Source organism: Callospermophilus lateralis, chromosome 14 (genome assembly GCF_048772815.1).
Source record: "Callospermophilus lateralis isolate mCalLat2 chromosome 14, mCalLat2.hap1, whole genome shotgun sequence".
NCBI classification, from domain to species: Eukaryota; Metazoa; Chordata; class Mammalia; order Rodentia; family Sciuridae; genus Callospermophilus; species Callospermophilus lateralis.
The window spans coordinates 33,080,688-33,102,021 of record NC_135318.1 but is presented as its reverse complement, the minus strand read 5'-3'; the positions used below and the strand labels follow the sequence as shown (position 1 = coordinate 33,102,021).

Below are 21,334 nucleotides of genomic sequence, written 5' to 3'. Positions count from 1 at the left end.
TTAAGAAAATGACCACATAATCATTTCACAGCTTACAAAATGCTTAATCAATGTTTTCTTATTAAATTCTGGCAATAGCCCTATGAGACAGGGGTTATATCCTTTTTATAAGTGAAGAAAGTGAAGATGCATAGGAGATAAGTGACATAGCCAAGACTCAAACGCTAGTCTTTCAATTCTAGTCCTGTACCAACTGTGATGTTTACAGAATACTGCAGCCCTTTTCTCTATTAATTCTGAAGGCTTAAAATTGTTAAGAGCAAAATATACAATATATGAAAGGATTAGGGTGTTTTCTTTTTAATTTCTGAAGTGATTGTTATGTTTATTATATTTACTTTTTTGCATAAAGAAAATTTTGACAGATTAGATAAATCAATTTTCCTTTAATTGGAGACAAAGCAAATAAATTTGTTATCATGTTAGGGAAGGATACACCCACTCCAGTTTCAGCTTCTCAGGAGGAAGTTCTATTCTGATGTCGTCATAGCTGTCAACATCAGAAGGAATGAACATTGTAATCGGCCGACCTCGCATAAACATTTTAATATATTCTCCTTCTGTTGAAACACAAGACAAAAATGAAGTCATCATTGAGATCCTCAGGAAAAAATTAAGCCATACATATTTTTTTATAATCATAGAAAAGTGGATCATTAAGGTGATACAATAAAAACAAAATGAAAATAGTTACTTCAAAGTTTTTATTTTCATGACATATAGTTGTTTTTGTTATATATTGTATAGCATATAGAAAACAAAGTGATACTCTAAAGATCTAGTTCAAACCATTGGAGGAAAAATCATTGGCAACTTTTAATTGAGAATAACTATCTTCATAATTAAAATACAATTTATCTGCTTGAATGTACACATTTCTACAAGGCATCCAGGAAGGGTTTAGGTAGAAAGATGCAAAAGAAAACAATTTGATGATGGAAGTTTCTCAAACTGTTGAAAAGAAGAAAAAAATTACTTGGACAGGCAATAATCATTTCACCATACTACTTGATCTATTTACTGAGCTTAATAACACATAAAAACCATATCCCACAAACTACAAATCTTCTGCACAGCAAAGGAAAATAATCAGTAGAGTAAAAAGGCAGTTTATGAAACAGGAAAAATATTTGCAAGCTATGTATTTAATAAGGGGTTAATCTCTAAAATATATAAGGGATGCCTATTATTTAACAGAAAAAGAAAACCTACTAACTGATTTAAAAATGGGTTAAGTATGGGCTAGGGTGAGGCACTGGGTTTGATTCTCAGTAGCACTTATAGATGATAAAGATATAGATAGACAAAGGTCCATCAACAATTTATTTTTATTTTTTAATAAAAATAAACAGGTTAAATATTTGGATGTACATTTCTCTAAAAACATAAAAAAGGACCAACAGATTTATGAAAAATATTTGACACAGTAATTATCAGGGTAATACAAATCAAAGCCACAATGAGACATCACTTCACATCTGTCAGAACAGCTATTATATAAAGAAAAAGGCAAAAAAATAAGTGTTGATAAAGATGTGGAGAAATTAGAACCCTTACACACTTCTTGTAAGAATGCAAAATTGTATTGTCCATTCAGAAAATAAGATAGAAGTTCTTCAAAAAATTAAAATAGAACTACTATATCATCTAGCAATCCCACTACTGGGTATTTTCCAAAAGAATTAAAACTCAGGGTCTTAAAGAGATAGTAACATTTTCATTTCATGTTCACAGTAGAGCAATTCATAACAGCCAAGATGTGGAAAAAAACATCCACTGACAGATGAATGGATAGAGAAAATTCAATACATAAACATAATGGAATTCATTTAGTCTCTAAGAAGCAGGAAATTTTATAATATATAACAACATGGATGGCTCTTGAAGACATTTTGTTAAGAAAATAAGCCAGATACAAAAAGACACAGCATGATTCTACTCATATTATGCATCTAAATAGTAGAAATCTTAGAATCAGAAAGGAATGGTGGTTACCAGGAGCCAAAGGAAAAGGAAAAGGGAAATGTGGAACTACTAATCAAAGGGTAATGTTTCAGTCAAGTGAGATGAATAAGAGCCATTATATACAATACTGTACCTGTAATCAATAATAATGTACTCTTAAAAATTGTTAAGAACATAAATCTCATGTTAAGTGGTTGGGTTTTTGTTTGTTTGTTTGTTTGTTTTGGTACTAGGGATTGAACCCAGGGATACATACATCTCCAGCCATTTTATTTATTTATATATATTTTTTGAGACAGGGTCTTGCTAAATTGCTGGGGCTGGCCTGGAACTTGCAATCCTCCTGCCTCAGCCTCCCTAGTCACTAGGATCACAAGGGTATGCCACAGTGCCTGACTTAACATTAAGTGTTCTTAACATAATCAAAAACAAAACCATGATCTCAGAATATACCATGCAGAAAGGAGTCAAACACCTTCATAAATCAGGATGAGGAAAAGGATTAAGAGTTAGGCTAAGCAGTGAGTAGAGCTAGAAAGGAGAAGGCAAACTTCTCTCACTTCACAATTGTGCCTTGCATCTAGAACATCTAGTTCAGTTATAATACACTAACGTTGTCAAGACAGTGCTAGAAAACATCATTTTTAAATTTTTGGTGGTACTCAAGATTGAGCTCAGGACCTTTTTCAAACATGCTTGGCAGAAACTCCACCACTAATTTGCACCCCCAGGCCTAGAAACCATTTTCCTATTAGCAGCATAGGTTCTAAAATATCTTTTAATCACATAAACCAATAGATCTCCAATGTTTAGAAGATCTTCAATAGTCTTAAAGCTAACGATGCTTTAAAAACCAAATCTAGAACCAAATCAGTATTTATTATATGTATTTTACAAAAGGAAACAACACTTCACAAAACAAATGGGATTGTTTCTTATTCCTTAAAAACCAAACAACAACAAAACCCCACTCATCCCTGTCCCTAGCAGGGATGATCTACATTACAGATAGGTTTAGTAAATGCTGATGGTGATTATAAAATGGCAACAAAACAATCTAAAAGGGAAAGAGAAACAAAGGGATTTGATGTAAAGGCATAGGAAATGTCTAGCATTTGCCAATTTTCTGACATGAAATGAAAACAACAATGAACCAGACTGAAAATATGACCATCAACCAGAGGCAGATGCGATCTTAAGATCTCCAATAATGACCTGAGCTAACTAAGGAGAATTATACATAATCCAGTAATTCATAATTCAGTTGCTTATATAATGCAAACCATGAAAAAGAAGAAGATAAAATAAATTGCTAAATATCTGCAAGTATTTAGAGTCAGGTCAAAAAGTTGTGTTTGGTATGGGTGAGAAGTTCAAGTTATTTTTATTATTATTACTCAGTGTGCTCAGTCTCACAGTTTGATCTAAGAACAGGCTAAGAACTCCCACACTATGGGGTTTAACACCACATGATGTATGTCTTTATTACTTTTGAATCTAAGAGTGGGCTCTGCTTCCTGATGATTTTTTATCACAGCTGGACTTTAATGATAACTAAATGATTACCAGCTGTAGATCTCTCCTGTCTACAGTCATTCTAATCTGAATCTCCTTGTCCTTTTTAAGTTTATTCTTTTAAGGTATTAGGTATTGATTTGTCACATTTTTTTTTAAACACATTTTTTAAAAAACCAGTACACATTTTTTTAAAGGCAGACATCCTACCCTCTAAAATTTTTTTCCAGGATTCTTGATTAGAGGTGCACATGATCAACATTTAGTAGATGCTTCTATTGCCATTTAAAGGCAATGTATGTTTAGCAAAGGGAAAAGGTTAGTAGTAGTATATACACAAATAGATCTTTTCTGCTAATACAGACAGCTTAGAATACTGTATTCATTGGTTTATTAACTGTCAAGTGGCAACACCAATTAAATGGAAAAGCAAAGGAGCTATGTCAGTGCATGCCAATTTTTCTAATATGATATAAAAAAGGGAAAATCATGTTAGGATAAAAATGCTTTTCTGATCTATACATGTTAGAGACCAATAATATAATTTAAGCACTTTAAGCAATTCTTGGAACTGAGAGGGAAGCAATACATTATAGTAGAAAGAACATGAGCTTTGCAAAAGACTGACTGGAATTTGAATTCCAGCTTTACTCCCTTTCTGGCTATGAAACTTTGGCCTCATATTCCTAATACATAAAATGGTAACACTAGGTATTGCTTAGAATTATGATCACATTGTAAGGCATAATGAGGTCTTGATAATTATTTATTACCCTCCCTTTGAGAAGGATTTGTGACCATTTTAAAAACTGTCTAGCAATTGCTTATGTGACTTATATACAATATTATTTCTTCATAAGTCTTAAGGTGATATTGTGGATAATAATGGACAAATAAGCCAGAATTCTGCTGATTCTATCAGACACACTTTAAAACAAGGGTTACATATTCAAATATCTGTAAAACCAGAAAGGAAATGCAAATGAGAGAAGTGGGAGAGTAAAAGATGACTGGGGTTGTGACCATCTCAGGGAGGCAGTGCCTAGTCAGTTCCATGAGTGATATGGGTCCCACGTTACAAGATCTTTTCAATTTTCAAAAGAAACTGAAAATCTGTAATTTATTATGAAATCTCTCAATTTTAAATGTTTATGTCTTTGACAAAAAAAAAAAAAAAAGGAAGTGTGAAAATACATCTATTTGGCCTGCTGCACAAAGGCCACCAGTTTGTATAGCATGGTGATCTTAGTTAGTGATGGTATACAGTATTCTTGAAAAATGCCAAGAGTGTGGACATTAAGTGTTCTCCCCATAAGAGTGATAAATATGTGAAGTGATGCATTTATTAACTAACTATATTTAATCATTCTATAAAATATATATACTTCAGAATATATACAATAAATACATGCAATTTTGTCAAAAAATAAATAGCACAAAAAATAAACAGAACTTAGTTTATGATACTAAGGTAAAAATTGATTAAAGATTATTCAAGTTTGCAAAAGTAGTAACAGGCAACTATTTTTTTTTGGGGGGGGGGTGCTGGGGATTGAATCTAGGACCTTGTGCATAAGAGGCAAGCACTCTATCAAGTGAGTTATATCCCCAGCCCAACCAATCTGAGAACCTTCAGGTTCTGCTTTTAAAAATAATGAGGACATGTGACACTTTTTCTTTTCTTCTTCTTTATAATATTTATTTTTGGTACTAGGGATTGAACCCAGGGGTGCTTAATCACTGAGCCATATGCCAAGCTCTTTTTACATCTTTTTTTTTTTTTTTAATTTTGAAATAGGGCCTTGCTTAGTTGCTGAGGCTGGCTTTGAACTTGCAATCCTCTTCTTCAGTTGAGTCACAGGATTTATAGGCCTGTGCCACTGCATCTGGCAGACACTAAGTTTTTGTATGGAAAAAAATGTGGGCTGGGGATGCAGTTCAGTAGTAGAATGCAAGGCCCTGGGCTTGATCCTGGAACATAAAAAATAATAAAAACGTAAAACATTAAATCTGATATCTATTATAAGAATGAGCTCATCAGCTGTGCTCATTTTGATTACAAAATATTTCAGACTTACCTATTTTCCCAATAGGTGCCTACAGTCCCCAAAATTAGCACAGATTTTTTTTTTAATCTGGGGATGTAACTTAGTAGACTGTTTGCCAAACATGTATAAGGCCCTGGATATGACACCCAGATTCACAAAAACCCAAACAAAAAACCTCAACATTTTTGTATCAGTAACTTATCAATTAAATACTATTATTCTAGAAACTGACTGCTACATCTAACAGCAAATAGTCCTAAGGGAAAATTTATTCAAATTTTAAGATCTTGTGCTCCAAGACTTTATCTTAGCTCCAAATAGAAGAGAACCCAGAACTAGGAAGGTTAATGAAAAAGGGTTCAGGCTTCAAAGTACAAATAAAAATCTAGGTAAGAACCTCCTTAGTGACATAAATTGTCCTATTCTCCAAACCTAACCTCAGAGATTGTCCTGTACATTCCATTCCACTTCCTATTGTTTTCAATCATTGACTTCCTGCCTTATTCCTTAATGTTGATCAGTACATGAAGCCACATCACTTTTCTCTTATACTGCTATGCCTGAAGGGCAAGACCTTTTAGGTAGTTTTCTCTACTACCACTCACCTAAATGTACCAAATGTAAATAGGCTTCTTCCCAAATCAAAGCAGATGGCTTGGAACAAGTCACAGCTGTCATTGTCAAAAAAGAGCTAAAGAGATTAATAAATCATATTTTTAAAAAATTGTCCAAAAGTGACAGATAATAGTATTAATAGCTAAAATATTAAGAAAATGTGTTGTGACTATGCCATGCAAAATGAATGCCAATCTTTTAAAATAGATCTACAACTTAAAGCAAGTGAAGAGCATCTATTCAAAAGATGTCATCTTACTCTATCATTTAAATGCAAGGTTTTAAAAATGCCAGACTCTAAATAAAATATATTTGGGACTATGTACCAGGAATTGTGTTAAAACACTTAATTACCGTCCTTAATTTTTACAATAACCCTTTGAAGGTTTATTATTATCTCAATTATAGATGAGAAAACAAAAATATAGGGATGTAAACTAACCCATTCAGGGTTACTAGAGCTATGATGAAACCTGTCTCTGGATTTAAAAATCCACATTTAAATACCTATATTATGTTGCCTGCTATACATCCCTACATGAAGAGTCAAGTTAAAAAAAAAAAAGTGCAATTGTTCAAAACAAAGTTCCTATTCTTTTGTACATACTATTTCTCCTCAAATGTTTCCTATTTCAGCAGATGTCACTTAACTAGCTGTTCACGCTAGTCTTCATAGATTCCTCTGTTCGTCACCTCTCATTCCCTACCTATCCATAAACCATCTTGAATCCATCCACTTCTTTCTATAGGATCTGCCCAAACTCAGTCAGTTTTGAATTATATAAAATAAGACGGAAGAAACAAAGTTCTCCTTGCAGATACTGTTGAATGATTAAAGTCTATTCTCCAGATAATATACAGTGATTAGAGTAGCAAAGGAGTAGACTCAAATTCCAAAATTAAGTCTCAATGCAGGCAACATTGGGACATTATCATTTTCAGAGAAAAATATCCTTTCCCAACTTTTCATTCCATCCTTCTCCCCAGGTACTGGCTAAAACTGTGCTAAGGGATGCTTCTAAGGCAAAATCTCCACCTTTCAAATACATTACCTTGTTTACCTGATTTTGAAAATTGTGACATCAACACAAATCACTCTTATGTATTAATCATAAGTTCTTTTTCCTTCAAAAGAACATACTAAAACGTCAGGTAGCCTGTCCTTATTAACTCCACAATGATTTTAAAAAATATGAGGTTTTAGCAAACCATTTAATAATAACTGCACTATTTATAGTTAAAGTGTTTTCTATTTTTGAAGTACTTTCACATATATTTCATCCTTTAGCAGTCATATAAATTAAGTTTTATAGTTTTTATTCTAAGAGTAGAAAACTACTTAAGCGATACTGTCATTTGGCCTAGGTCAAAAAACTATTATACAGAAGAGCCAGGACCAAACAATACACACAGCAACTGTCCATTTGCTGTCATTTCAACTATATACCACATCCTCTATTTAAAAAAGAAAAAAGAAGTTTCAAATATAATATAGTAAGAATTGTCTTTGTAAATAAAATCTCATTTTTCCTTAAAGGATCTCAACCCTTTGCCTAATCTATTCTGTACTGGTATGGAGGGAGAAAGTTAAGACCTAACTAAAGAGAATAAAGCCATGAAAATTCAACCTCATTTGGGGCTGGGGTTGTGGCTCAGTGGTAGAGTGCTCGCCTAGCACACGTGAGGCACTGGGTTCGATCCTCAGCACCACATAAAAATGAAATAAAGGTATTATGTCCACCTACAACTTAAAAAAAACTCAACCTCATTTATGATTTCAGATAAATGATCCAAAGAAGATAACAAATATTTTTTTCTTATTAGAACTAAAGAGAGTAAAAATCCACAGAAATCAAGTAAAATCTCTAACAAAAATTTGTCTACACTTAAGCTGAGAAAATAAAGATAACTAAGATACATAGAAATGAGCTGCGAAAAGCATGCACAGAAAAGACATGCTTTCATTTAGAACATCATGCTTCAATTAAATTTGCAGGCAATCTAAGGAGAATGTAAAATTTATACATAAAACTTACCTACTTTGCAATTAAATTAAATACATATTTACAGAATGTCTGCTTACCTTGTTTGGTTAGAACAAGCCAACAACAGCAAGTAGCCAGAAATTACAATCAATATAAAAGAAAAACTTAAGAGGAAATGGTTTGCTACACTCATTATATTTTCAGTCTTAGCATCAAGAAATGAGTGATTATTTACAACGAAATTGGCAAGACAGAAAATTGAGTTAAAATTTATCAATCTTTTAAATGGCTTTTCTAAGTATAACTTTTTTTAAGGGAGAAAACATATTATACTTCTTTGTCTCATAAAAATAATAGGGATTTTAAAAAAGTAGCCGGATTCTCTAGTTAAAATTAGCATGATATTTCCTTTTTTAAGAGGGAAATCATATGAAAAGCCAAATAAGAGATCCAGGAAGAAATTAACTTAGAAGGCGACCAACTGCGTAGCTTATTCTTACCTTGGCTGTTTTTTTCACGGGTTGACATTTTTGCTGGTTGAAACAAAAATGACATATCTTACAATAAAAATTGAGCATTTTTAAATGACTACAATAATGTAACATGTCTCTGATTACTATGAATAAAGTAGACCAAATGAAAGTAAGACAACATTCTTATCATTTAGCAAAAATTAAGCTGATATAGAAAAGCAAAAAATAAATTTACAGGATTTTTAATTTACCTTGATTGATGATGACATCTTTATGCCTAAAAAAGGAATTCAAAGAACACATTTATTTTATAAGTTTATACAGCCGACCATTAGAATCATCTGAAGAAATTGTACAACTCTGGGCCTAGCCCACAACCAAGATAAAGACCCAGAAGTGAAATTTAAGCATCAGTATGCCTCACTGGTTTCAACTAATAACTGATCTCAACTACTAATATACATTGTTTTGTAAAACAATGAATGTCTCACAGATAGCTAAACACTGACAGAATAAAAAGAATTTAAGAAAAATATTCAAATCATATAAGAGATTTACAATTTGGGACATTAAGAAGGAAATAGCTTTTCTGAGAAGACTTAAAAAAATACACTGAAGAAAAAACTGATAAATTATAATACAAATTTTTAAAAATTTCAAATGACAAATATAAATGTATATGCAAACAAGAGTCATAGAATTATTAATATTTAGATGTAATGAAGAAAGAATACTTACTTGTCTGTATTTTTAATAACTTTTGATATCAGTTTTGATGTTGAAGCTGTTCTCAATAATTTATTACGACTATCATCTGGATTTTCCCATGAATTATGTGACTTTTCAGCTGTTGGTGTTCGTTTGATGCTAGAAGAAATATTAACTTCTTAGCCAAAAATTCTGAGTAGCAATGACATGTAACTGACAGTTTAAGTAGAACACAAAAGCAGTTATTAACATTTCATTAAAGCAATCCAGAAAAGAGAAGGAAGGATTAGTTGAAAGGCTCTGCCTGGATGAGTAAAGGAGTTAAACAAGGCAATTACCAAGTCTGTTTTGCAAATTTCAGTATTATTAAGAATATTCACTAGAAGAAATTCACTGATAGAAATAAATCTATACATTTTTTGCTGATGACAGAAAAAAATTGCTTAAATCTGAGTTATAATATAGTTACAAAAATTCTGTACATTTTCACAGTCACTGAATTGTAAGGCTATAACTTTCATTTTTATGGAATTATGTCCTCAAGTAATTAAATTACATATGGTTCTAAAGATAGTTTCTAAATAAATTGTGAGACTAAAGATGAAATTCTTGTTTATATCTTTAAAGACAATTTCACCTATGATCAGAAATAAACAAGATTCAATCAAAAAGTGGTATTATCAATGCTCATTTTCTATATTAACTGAATATTTATTTGTAAATGACTTTTTGGCTGCATTGCTAATTATCCTAAAACTCATCCAGGCTTCAATACTTCTTGCAGTAGTATTTCCAAAGAGCAATTTAGAAGGGCAAGCACATTTCCAGGAGACATCAAGAAGCTGAAAAAAAGACCGGGACAAAGAAGATATCAAATCATTTCAGAACCTTAAAGAGATTGATTATATAAAGCCACTTTTAACCACACACAATCCAAAGTTACATAACATTAATAAGTTATATATCCAAGGAAAACTCCACAGACCAGGCAGAAAAATAACAAACCATTTAGACAGCCTAAGAATCTGCGTGAGGCACATAAAAAAAGCAAATGGTAATCGTGCATCAATCAAGTGAAGGGTACTTTGGTTTCCCAAATTTCCATTACAGATTTGAGACAAAATATTAAACTGGTCAAATAAAAATTATTATAAATCCTTTAGGAATAGTTATTTATTTTATTAAAATCCTATCCAGTTCCGGGAATGGTTTAATAGTTTCTACGATTTCTAAGCAGAAGTATGATGGTAAAATATATACCTAATGATAAAACTTGAATCTGCACTTCTAAAACAGGCCAATTTAATTGGTCTCAGCTTTTTTATTACAAGGTAGATGTAGCAGTAAACTCCCAGCATGCAGGTTTAAATACCCAATTTAGGCTCACACATTGTTAGAATGTTGTCCCTTGTTCCCCTCTCATAATTTTAAAATACTAATTTTATGGACACAGAGAAGCCCTCAAGCAAGCCTTTAGCATAGAAAAGACCAGGTGAAATGAATTTGTTTCCCTATTCAAGCAAGAACTTATCCTCCCAAGACCCAAAACTAAACCTGAGAGGCAGCCACAATGAAGAGCCATTTATTGAGAAGGGCCCTTGCAAGTTGAAGGTTGTAATGATGCCAAAATGTGGTGCGGATAATTACATATGGCCATTCTATCCATGGCTATAAATTTATACATGACTATATATTAAATTTAAAAGTATTCTGTTATAAAAACATTGTTTTGGGTTTAAAATAGGTTATTCATGCCTTCTTTTGCCAAATTGTTCATTAAAAATTTATTTCTTTTTCAGTTTTAACTAAGAAATTTTAACCTTAAATTTTTATTCCCCAATTTTCTAAAATACATATGATATCAAAAAATAAAGAAAAAAAGCCAGTAGGCTTTTCTCCTGAAATCCATGGATAGCTAAGTTTTTCCCAAGTCACAGAATTTAGGTATCTTTACAACCATTCCCTAGCTCTGTACTTGGGGACGGTTAAAACCTTTTGGTGGGAGTAGAATTCTTGCTTTCTGGAGTTTGTCTGTGTATTTGGAGAGGCTGTGAAGAGGACTGGGGAGAAGGTGATGCTCGAATTTGTGGACTTTGATCATTAGAATGAGATTCCTCTTTTTTTTCTCTCTGTCCTTGTGGTTTTTCTTTCTTTTTTTCTGTACCACTGTAAAATAAAGTATAACATGGAACAACACATATTTAAACAAATTAAAAAAAATCAAATGATAGAAAAGTGATTATTATATAATTCAAAACCCTAAATCATACACAACTAATACAACTTTTACTGCTTTCATTCAATATGGAAAACTATTTCTTTGAAAACTCTGGAAATTATTAAAAAGCTTCAGTAAAAATTTTATAAAAATTCTAAGGCAATATATCCTGTAAAGACTGCCCTTCTGGTCAGAAAGGACAGAAACTACCTCAAATGGATGTTGCCATCTAGGAAGCTGGGGGTGGAGGGCAATGAAAACCTATCCAAATGAGAGGATTAGTTATATTTTCCATTACCTGTGAAAACAAACTGATGCCCCAGGCACATTAAAAGCTCATGTTTATTCCCTAATTTCTTTGAATACTCCTGCTTCTGTCTATGGAGTTTTGTTTTATTTAGTTTTAGTGTTGGGGATTGAATCCAGGACCTTGCACATGCAAGTGCTTTACAGCAGAGATCCATTTTCAGACCCCTTCAAATTCAGTTTTAATCTTAGCAAGAGTTCATTTTTTCCTCAAACCTGCTGATGTCAGTAGTTGTTATTTTAATTATGCAAGTTAATTAAATACAAAGAAAATCAACAAAATACACATAGAAAAGAGAATGACAAGTTCTATGAAAACTAACTTGAATGTTCTAGAAAGACTAAAAGTGAGTTACTAAAAAAACTGTTAAGTTGGAGTGAGAATTTTAAACATCACAGAAATAGAGATGGATTCTAACATATTGTTTTGCCAGATTTTAAAAATTTATTACTCTGCCTTTATAAGTGAAACTAAGTGGCTGGGGTTGTGGTTCAGCAGTAGAGCGCTCACCTAGTGCGTGCAAGGCCCTGAGTTCGATCCTCAACACCATAAACAAACAAACAAACAAACAAACAAACAAATAAATAAATAGATGTACTGTGTCCGACTAAAACTAAGAAATAAATATAAAAAAAATAAATAAATGAAACTAAAAATTATGAAAAGTTATTTTTGGTTATTATTTTATTTCACAATCAACAAGAAATTTAATCAGGGATGCATCCTTAGATGGGGTGGGAGGCCTGACCTTTTATTTAAATAAAAAAATAAGAAATGGATACATATGAATGTTAAAATATTTAAGGTATTTACGTATAAATTCTTATAATTCCACACTTTGATTCTTTATTCATGAGTCACCTTCCATTCCCAACCATACCAGATAGGAGTACTTATATCACACTCTTGGCAACATTACAAAGCAGATGGAATCAAAACTCATATTTCATTATTGAAAAGGCAGAAAACTACCAACTACTTATAGGTCTAAAACAAAGGCTATTTTGTAATTTTACTATAAAGTACATAATCTATAAGGAAGTACATTCCAAAAATATTTTAATATACATAGTACACACAATTTAACTATCACATTATAGTAGTTTAAAATGTTATTTTTACAGTGACACTTCTTAATCTGATTCAGTTTTGATACCTTTTGGCTCCACAATGGCCACTATCTATTTCATGTTCAAATTTTTAAAAACTATATACTAAAAAATAAAAATTTACCTCAAAAACATCAGATTACCTTTCAAATTTAGAAGTTACTTTGTTCTTAGTTTTCTAACTAACCTAAATATGTGGGCCACTACTCTTATGTGGGCCCAGTATAACTAAAAGAGATTTTCTTTCTGGGTGTTTTGGTACTAGGGATTATTTAAAAGCAAAATATAAAGTCCCTGTGATATAAAGTAACAAAATCAGCTGGTCTTAGGTTATCAAATTGTTCCTGTGCATAATACTGATCACTATATATAGCTATAGTACAAGAGGTACCTATGAAATGGGCTGAAAGCAAACTGTTATTAGCTACAATATGAATATTTATTTAAAAATTTATACTACAAATTCTACTATGAATTTTTTCCTAAAATGGACAGGTAACAAATTTTAGCATCCTTTAAAGAGCAAAGTCTAGATTCTGTCATGATGACTTCAACAATTAAATTCTAGGAGGAAGTTTTTAAAGGACTTACAATCTTGTTATTTCTTTATGACTCCTTTAGCTACCTGTTTGGTTAAACATCTACAATTCCACACTATGAAAAATTCAGTCACTGGTATTAGTTTATTGAGGTAAACATCTCCTATCAAAATATTGTTACATATTATTCTATTATTTAAGGTTTTTCTTCATGCATTCTATGGTCTCTCCAAACTCTATATGGAATAATTTGCTAGAAATTTAAAAAAAGGGAAAAGTCCTATAAGCAATTTTATTGCAACAAAAGATTCAACTGATTGATGAAAAGAACATACAGAATTCAAATCTATAATATACTGAAAATGTTATATTGTAGCAATTCCATAGCCTTCCTGACCAGTATCCCCCAACATGCAGATACAGACAAAAACAGGCATACAACATGTTATTATAATATTTTGAATTAAACCTTAATTTTATAGTTATGGTTAAAGAAAAAAGTTATTAACTTCCCACTAATGCAGACATATATCAAGGATTCTATTTTCCCCTTAAAATGTTTTATTAAATATATCACTTGCTAAGGAAATTTCACTTCCAGAATTTCATTAAATACAGAGATATTTATCAATAATTTCTTCCAGAAAAAAATTAAAAAGAAACCAGGAAATTAAATTGTTCTCTTTCCTTAGGAAGAAACAAAAATTTCCTTACTAAAATTTGACAGATAATGATGAATATAAATTCAATGTGCATAGATTAGATGTCTCATTCACAATTGAAAAATTCAAAGGACATGCTCACTTGAGTTACAAACAGCTCTATTTCATATTTTTTTCAAAAGAAGACTTGTATCACACATAATTTTGCATTTTTTTCCTTTTTCCTTTATAAATAGGTACCTTTTAGCAGCAGATGAGAGAGTTTCTTTTCTTGCAATTGAAACAGAACTGGTGTGACTTGTTTTTCTGTTCGTACCACTTCCATTGGTTATACAGGACATGGAAATAGCTTCTCGAAGGCTTGGTTGGCCTAAAAAAACAAAACAAAACAAAAAACTCATATCAAACTTCAAAATATTACAAAGATCAAAATTTTAAAACTTAAGTCCATCAGTATTTAGAACCAGTGAGCAGACTGCCTCACTTGTATATAGGACATCATTATTATCACAAGTTTTTTTTTTTTTTTTTTTTTGAGAGAGAGAGAGAGGGAGGGAGAGAGAGAATGAATGAGAATTTTTTAATATTTATTTTTTAGTTTTCGGCAGACACAACATCTTTCTTTGTATGTGGTGCTGAGGATCGAACCCGGGCCGCACGCATGCCAGGCGAGTGCACTACCGCTTGAGCCACATCCCCAGCCCACAAGATTTAATCCTATCAAAAAAGACCGACAGAGAGAGGCTGAGTTGCTAAAAATGCAGCCTATTCCTCTTTCCTTTTTGTAAGGCAATGCTGCTCATTTTCTTAGTAAAATGGTTTGCTTTCTAGGCATAGCAGCTTTAAAGCACATGATTCAAGGTTGGGTCTCAAATCTCACATCATCAATCTTCAGAATAGTTCTGTTTTTGTTGAAATATATTTTAAATCCTAAAAATCATAATGTCAAATCTTAGAATGCTATTTCACATAAAAAGTCTAAATATATAAAGTAGTTTATTTTCTTATAGAGAAGAATGAGTGAACCAAATGTATGATGGGTAGATTGGTGTGATCAGGAGCAGTCTTATCACAAGATATGAAGTCATGTAGATTGATAATCAAAAGTATTAAAATTTAGAAATAGAGAATACTTTTGATTACTGAAGTCAGTTTTATCACATGCATTCACGTAAAATCTTTTTGATTTGACCAATCTCATATTTGCTTTTCTTCACAAAAGCACACACACAAAATAAAACTTTTATATATAGGAACTAAAATACTTAACATTCTACAGTGCTCAATACATGGCAGTGTAACACTGCTGTTTTGACAATAAGCCACTGGGTTTTACTTGTATCATAATTACCATAATTACATCCTTAATATAGGCTCCTAGATCCTACCTCAAATCGAAGGAATCAGTACAGGGAAAGGGGAAGACCTACGGCATTTGTTTTTTGAAACTTCTCATGAGAAATCTCACACATAATAACCCTCAAACCCCAAATGCTAATAACACTGGTCATTAGATTTAATTTTAGCATGCTAAATAAGTGACTTCTTGTATCAATGGTTCCTCTCCTCTGCCATGGTAAAACACTAATAACATAAAAATTCCACTTTTACCATTTAATAAGGTATAATTTATTTAGTATATTCACAATGTTGTTCAACCATCACTATTATCAACTTCCAGAACATTTTCATCATTCCAAATAGAAACCCTGTACCCACTAAACATTTACCTATCATTCCTTTCTTTCTCCTTCAAGCCCCTGTCAGCTATTAACCTTTCTGTTTCCACAGATCTGTCTAATTCTGGATAATTTCTCTACATGGAATCATACAATATTTTGTGTTCACACATGTATCAGCATATACAAATACTGTACTCTTTTTATAACTCAATAATATCTCATTGTGGGGGCTGGGGATTTGGCTCAGTTGGTAGAGTGCTTGCCTCACAGGCTCTGAGTTCAATACCCAGCACCACCAAAATCATCATCATCATCACCATCATCTCATTGTATGGATATACCACATTTTGTTTATCCATTCCTCTGCTGATGATAATCTGGATCTTCTACCTTTTGACTATTGTTAATATTGCCACCATGAACACTGTGTACAAGATGTCATCTGAACTTTTTTTTCCCCAATTCTTTTGAATATATGCCTAGGAGTGAAATTATTGGGTCATATGATTGTTCTATGTTTATTTTATTTTATTTTTGGTATTGGGGACTGAACCCCAGGGGTGTTTTACCTGTGAACAACACAAGTCCTTTTTATTTTTTGAGACAGTGTCTCACTAGGTTGCAATGGCTAACCTTGAACCTGTGATCCTCCTGCCTCAGTCACTCAAGCCACTGAGATTACAGACATATGCCACCACAATCAACAAATTACTTTATATTTAACTTGGTCACACAGTTGCTGTATCATTTTAAAATACTACCAGCAATGTATGAGGGTTCCAATTTCACCAAGCCTTGCAGACATTTGCTATTTTCAATGTTTTAAAAAAACATAGCCACTTGAGGGAGTATCAAGTGTTATCTCATAACTTTTAGTTTTATGGATTCTATTGTTTGTCTATGCTCTACTTCATTTATTTTTGTTATAATTTTATTATTTCCACACACTTCTGTGATCTTGGGTTTTAGTTTTTTCTTCTTAGTTCCTTAAGATGTGACGTTGGTTTATTGATTTGAGATTTCTTCTTCTCTCTCTTTTTTTTTTTAATGCTGGGGATTAAACCCAAGGTCTTATACCTACTGAACTATACTCCCCGGCTTTCTTTTTTTTTTTTTTTTTTTGATAGGCATTTACTGTGATAAATTTTCCTCCTAGCACTACTTTGGCTATATCAACACTTTTTGAAATATGATTTTTCTTTTTATTACACAAAAACCCATTAACCACTATAGAAATGTAGATATATGTACAAATGTATGCATGTATGCAAACTCACAGATATTACATATAGCTTGTAATTCACTTCCATTTCTCTTTCAATACCTCAAGTTTCATCTCAAAAGAGATTCATACTCTCATTAGGATAGGATAATAAACAAAACAACAAAAATACAGGAAAAAGTAAGTATTGGCAAGGATTTGGAAACCTATGCATTACTAGTAAGAATATAAAATGATTACAGCCACTGTAGGACACAGGATGGTGGTTTTTCAAACAATTAAATATACAATAATCATATGGCCTGGAAATTCCACTTTGGGTGTATATCCAAGAGATTTGAAATCAGGGACTCAAGCAGATTTGTAGAGGAAATCTTATAGGAAAAGTAAGAAATGGCCAGTTAAAATGTGGCTGATACCAGGATCCTGTTGTAGCATGTGTAAAGGAAGAGAAAGAATGTAAGAGCAAAGCCGGTATGTATGTATGTATGTGTGTGTGGCACTGGGTGGGCAGAGGTGGATGGAGAAGACCAAAACAAACAAACACACCAAAAAACCCCTTGATTATCATAACAGTATCATTCATAACAACTAAAAGGTACAAACAAATGTCCAATGATGGATGAGTACATAATAAAATGTGCTATGTACATAACAATGGAATATTTTTAATCTTAAAAAGGAATAAAATTGTGCCAGGAATGGTAGTGCATTCTTGTAATCCCAGGGAATTTGGGAAGCTAAGGCAGAAGGATAGCAAGTTTGAGGCCAGCCTCATCAATTTAGCAAGACTTGTCTCAAAATAAAAAAATAAAAAGGGATGGGGATATGGTCAGTTGTAAAGTGCCCCTAAGTTCAATCCCCAGTACAAAAAAAAAAAAAAAAAAAAAGGAAAAAGAAAATTCTTAGTAAGACATCAGAAATCTTTTGCAATAGGCCCTACCTACTTAGGCTCACTTCTTGACACCCCTAATCTAACACCCTGTGCCTGTTTATTCTAAACTCCTAAATGAAATACTTTAATTCTTCTACACTTTCGTACTTGGATGGGCTTTCTTTCAAGCATATGCTTAGTCACCCCTACTTGCCTAAACTAACACATATTCATTATCCACCCACTCATTAAATATTTACTCAGGACTTACTGTGATCCTGGCCTTGCCTTTATAAAAGTGTCTGTACAAAGCAGCCACTGACATCACACAGTTCAAAATCTTCCAAGAGAAGCACATGAAAATGTGGTAAATACAGTAACAAAGTGATATATCAATGGGATATTGTGGAAGTACAAAGAAAGCACATATAATTTTGAAAGGATGATTAAGGACACAGAGCTCAAGCAAGGTTTCCTAGGGGAAATACAGAATGAAGTCTTAAAGGACAAGTAAGAAACAGCTAGTTGAAAGGTAGCTGATAAGATAGCAGGATCCTATTCTAGTATATGTAAAGAAAGAAAAAATGTAAGAGCAAAGTGCAAAGCAGTGTGTGTATGTGTATATATGTGGGGCATTGGGTGGGCAGAGGTGGGTGGAGAAGACCAAAACAAACAAACAAACAGAAAACTATTTGATATGGCTAAACTATACAACAAGAGAGGGTAGTGTCTGGATAGGGAAGGCATGCCGGATTAGATCATAGAGACTTTGTATATAGATCCACTAAAGGGTTTTAAGTTGAAAAAAGACTTAGTTGGATTTGTGTTCCAGTGGGTATGTGAACAGATTTCAGGGAAGTGGTCCAAAAATAAGGTTATGAGGACCTGAAATAAGAGCTGGTTAGCATGAATAGAAAGGAATAACAATTTTAAGAAATATGTAGAACTCAAAAGATAAGTTCAGTTTTTGGACATGAATTTTGAAGGACACAAGAGAACCAATCTAGTAAAGAGATAATTCTTAAGCATAGCTATCTAGATCACAGGTATTGAGTAAATGGTACCAGAAAATAGCTATTAAGATCACGAAGATAAATGAGTGGCACTGTCACATTTAACAAAGAACCTTCAATACCAGTTTGAGTTATGCTTCTATCTAGGTGCTCCTATAGCATTCTTAATTTACTTTTATTAATATTAAATAATACAATTTTATAATTATTGACTTGTCTTCTTACTTTACCCGAATTTCTTTGGGGATAAAAAAAATTTTTTTTTTTTTTTTTTAAGATCTCCAGTACCTAAAGCAGTGACTAGTATTCTGAAAAGATAAAAGGAAGATAAAACTTTCCATCAATTAAGTGGTACAGAGTAGTATTAATTACCAAGCACTTATTATTTGTTAAGAATTGTCCTAAGTATTTTATAATTGTAATCTCCTTTAATCTTCTTTATCACAAGATTAAAAAAATTTATTATTATCACAGTTTTACTGATGAAGAAACTGAAGTTCAGAGAATTTAGCATACTCAAGGTTATACTGTAGTAGCCAAAGAAATGAAAATTTAAGTCTAGGTACAATAACCAGGAAGAAGAGAGAATTCAGCCATCTGAGTTGAGGCAGAAAAACAAATAGGAATTTGTTCTGGTTTGGATCTAAAATGTTCCTTTAAGTTAAAGGCTTAGTCCCCAAATCAGCAGTATTTTTGAGATGGAGCTTTTGGAAGATGACTGGATCATGAAGGCTGTAATCTCATCCATGGACTAATCAATTGATGGATTCATAATTTAATGAACTACTAGGAGAAATCTACAAGGTATGGCCTAGTTGGAGGAAGCAGGTCTTTGGCAGATGGGGCACATGTCCTTGAAGTCATTCTTATTCTCTCTCTCTCTCTCTCTCTCTTTCTCAGATGGGGGACATGTCCTTGAAGTCATTCTCATTCTCTTTCTCTCTCTCTCTCTCTTTCCTTTCCCTCCCCTCCCCAATTTTTTTTCCTTGAATGCAAGACTCAAGCAAATGGGCTTTCTGACACTTTAGCCTGACAGTTCCTAAATATTAACTGATGAATTTCACAGTACTATAGACTCACAAAGCAAAGATTTACATATTATAAATCTCAAAATCTAAAATCCTTGTTACCCCCATACATAATATCTTTGTTCTTGCAAATTTTCCCATCTCTCCCTCTAAAGCAGTAATTTTCTTTTGTCACAATTTCCTACTTCTCTAATTTTCTTCTTCCTTCATTCAACAAGCTATTTATTGAGTCATTTAAAGGCTGGCTATGGTAGTAAGCAACTGTCCTTGTCTTTAAATAGTTTACAATCTAGTAGAAACAACATAAATAAATGCCAATAGAGATATACAAATAAAGTTTTAAAACAATTCTGAGACAAAAAATAGACAATTTATAAGAAATAATTAAAGAGGTCTCAAAGTTAGATGAAATTTTGATCAAAAGAAAGATAAAGATGATCCATGGAGAAAGAATTATAATGCTCAAAATCTTTTATATCAGATTCCTGATCACATGCTCAATGGCTTCAACTACATACCTCTTCTCGTTCACATTCTTCATTCTCAACTTCTTTGCCACCTTTATCGTATTTCATTCTTTGAGAAGACTAAGACTAACATATATGCCATCAAATTTTATCTTCTCCATTTGGAACTATATACCCTTCTCATTTCCTCTTGTCTCACGTGAAGATGTTATTCCTTTCAACTCCTTACTACGATTTTTTTTAAAGTATATTTTGACTGAAAATGACACTGGAGGCACTTGACTCTCAGAGCAATGAAACCCTGTAAATGGTAATTACTGCCTAGTCTGAGGCAATCTACACACAAAAGGCAACCTAGAAGTCTCTGAGGTAATCAGGACTCATTCCCTCATGCCCTATCAAAATTATCAGTTATTTTACCTTAATGGTTCCAGCAAGGAGATTTATACCTTCCCAATCTGAAAATTTTAATTTACTTAACAACCTTCACAACAAAACCTAACAATCTCTACCTTCTCCCAAATGTTATTTGGGATAGGAGCCAAATAATACAGAACTGTCTTCACATTATCTCTCCAGAAACAATATAATTGGGAACATTGCTTTTGGAGAATTGACCCCTATATTTTACTTTTAAAACTAAGTTCTTTTATTTCTCCAGTGGCAATTACAATGCTTCTTATCTTTGATTTACCAACAGTTTCCGGATTTAAATTACTAGTTACTACCTTTAGATAGGTAAATATGACTCTTTTACCTCTGCAAAATTATGTACTAACAGCTTATCTTCACATAATGCCACTAGGTTGTAGTCTCAAATTACATTCATTTGTTCACCCTCAAAAGGTCCTAATGGGTTTACCAGGCACCAGCTGTTGTATAATTTGTCTTCCTGGCAGTTAGA

The 21,334-nt window shown here is 32.5% G+C and overlaps 1 protein-coding gene across 3 annotated transcripts in view; it reads right to left on the bottom strand.

Moving 5' to 3' along the window:
• Eml4 (EMAP like 4) overlaps window positions 1–21,334 on the bottom strand; it is a 146,618-nt gene that overhangs the window by 47,694 nt on the left and 77,590 nt on the right. For 2 of the 3 annotated variants that reach the window (XM_076832665.2, XM_076832666.2), the window contains exons 3-8: window positions 14,385–14,514; window positions 11,302–11,475; window positions 9,340–9,468; window positions 8,853–8,878; window positions 8,629–8,661; window positions 437–560 (exon numbers count right to left, since the gene is read on the bottom strand). In XM_076832665.2, coding sequence (XP_076688780.2) covers window positions 437–560; window positions 8,629–8,661; window positions 8,853–8,878; window positions 9,340–9,468; window positions 11,302–11,475; window positions 14,385–14,514 — 616 coding nt within the window. The remainder of the gene's footprint in view (window positions 1–436; window positions 561–8,628; window positions 8,662–8,852; window positions 8,879–9,339; window positions 9,469–11,301; window positions 11,476–14,384; window positions 14,515–21,334) is intronic. The other variant, XM_076832667.2, reaches the window with a different exon arrangement.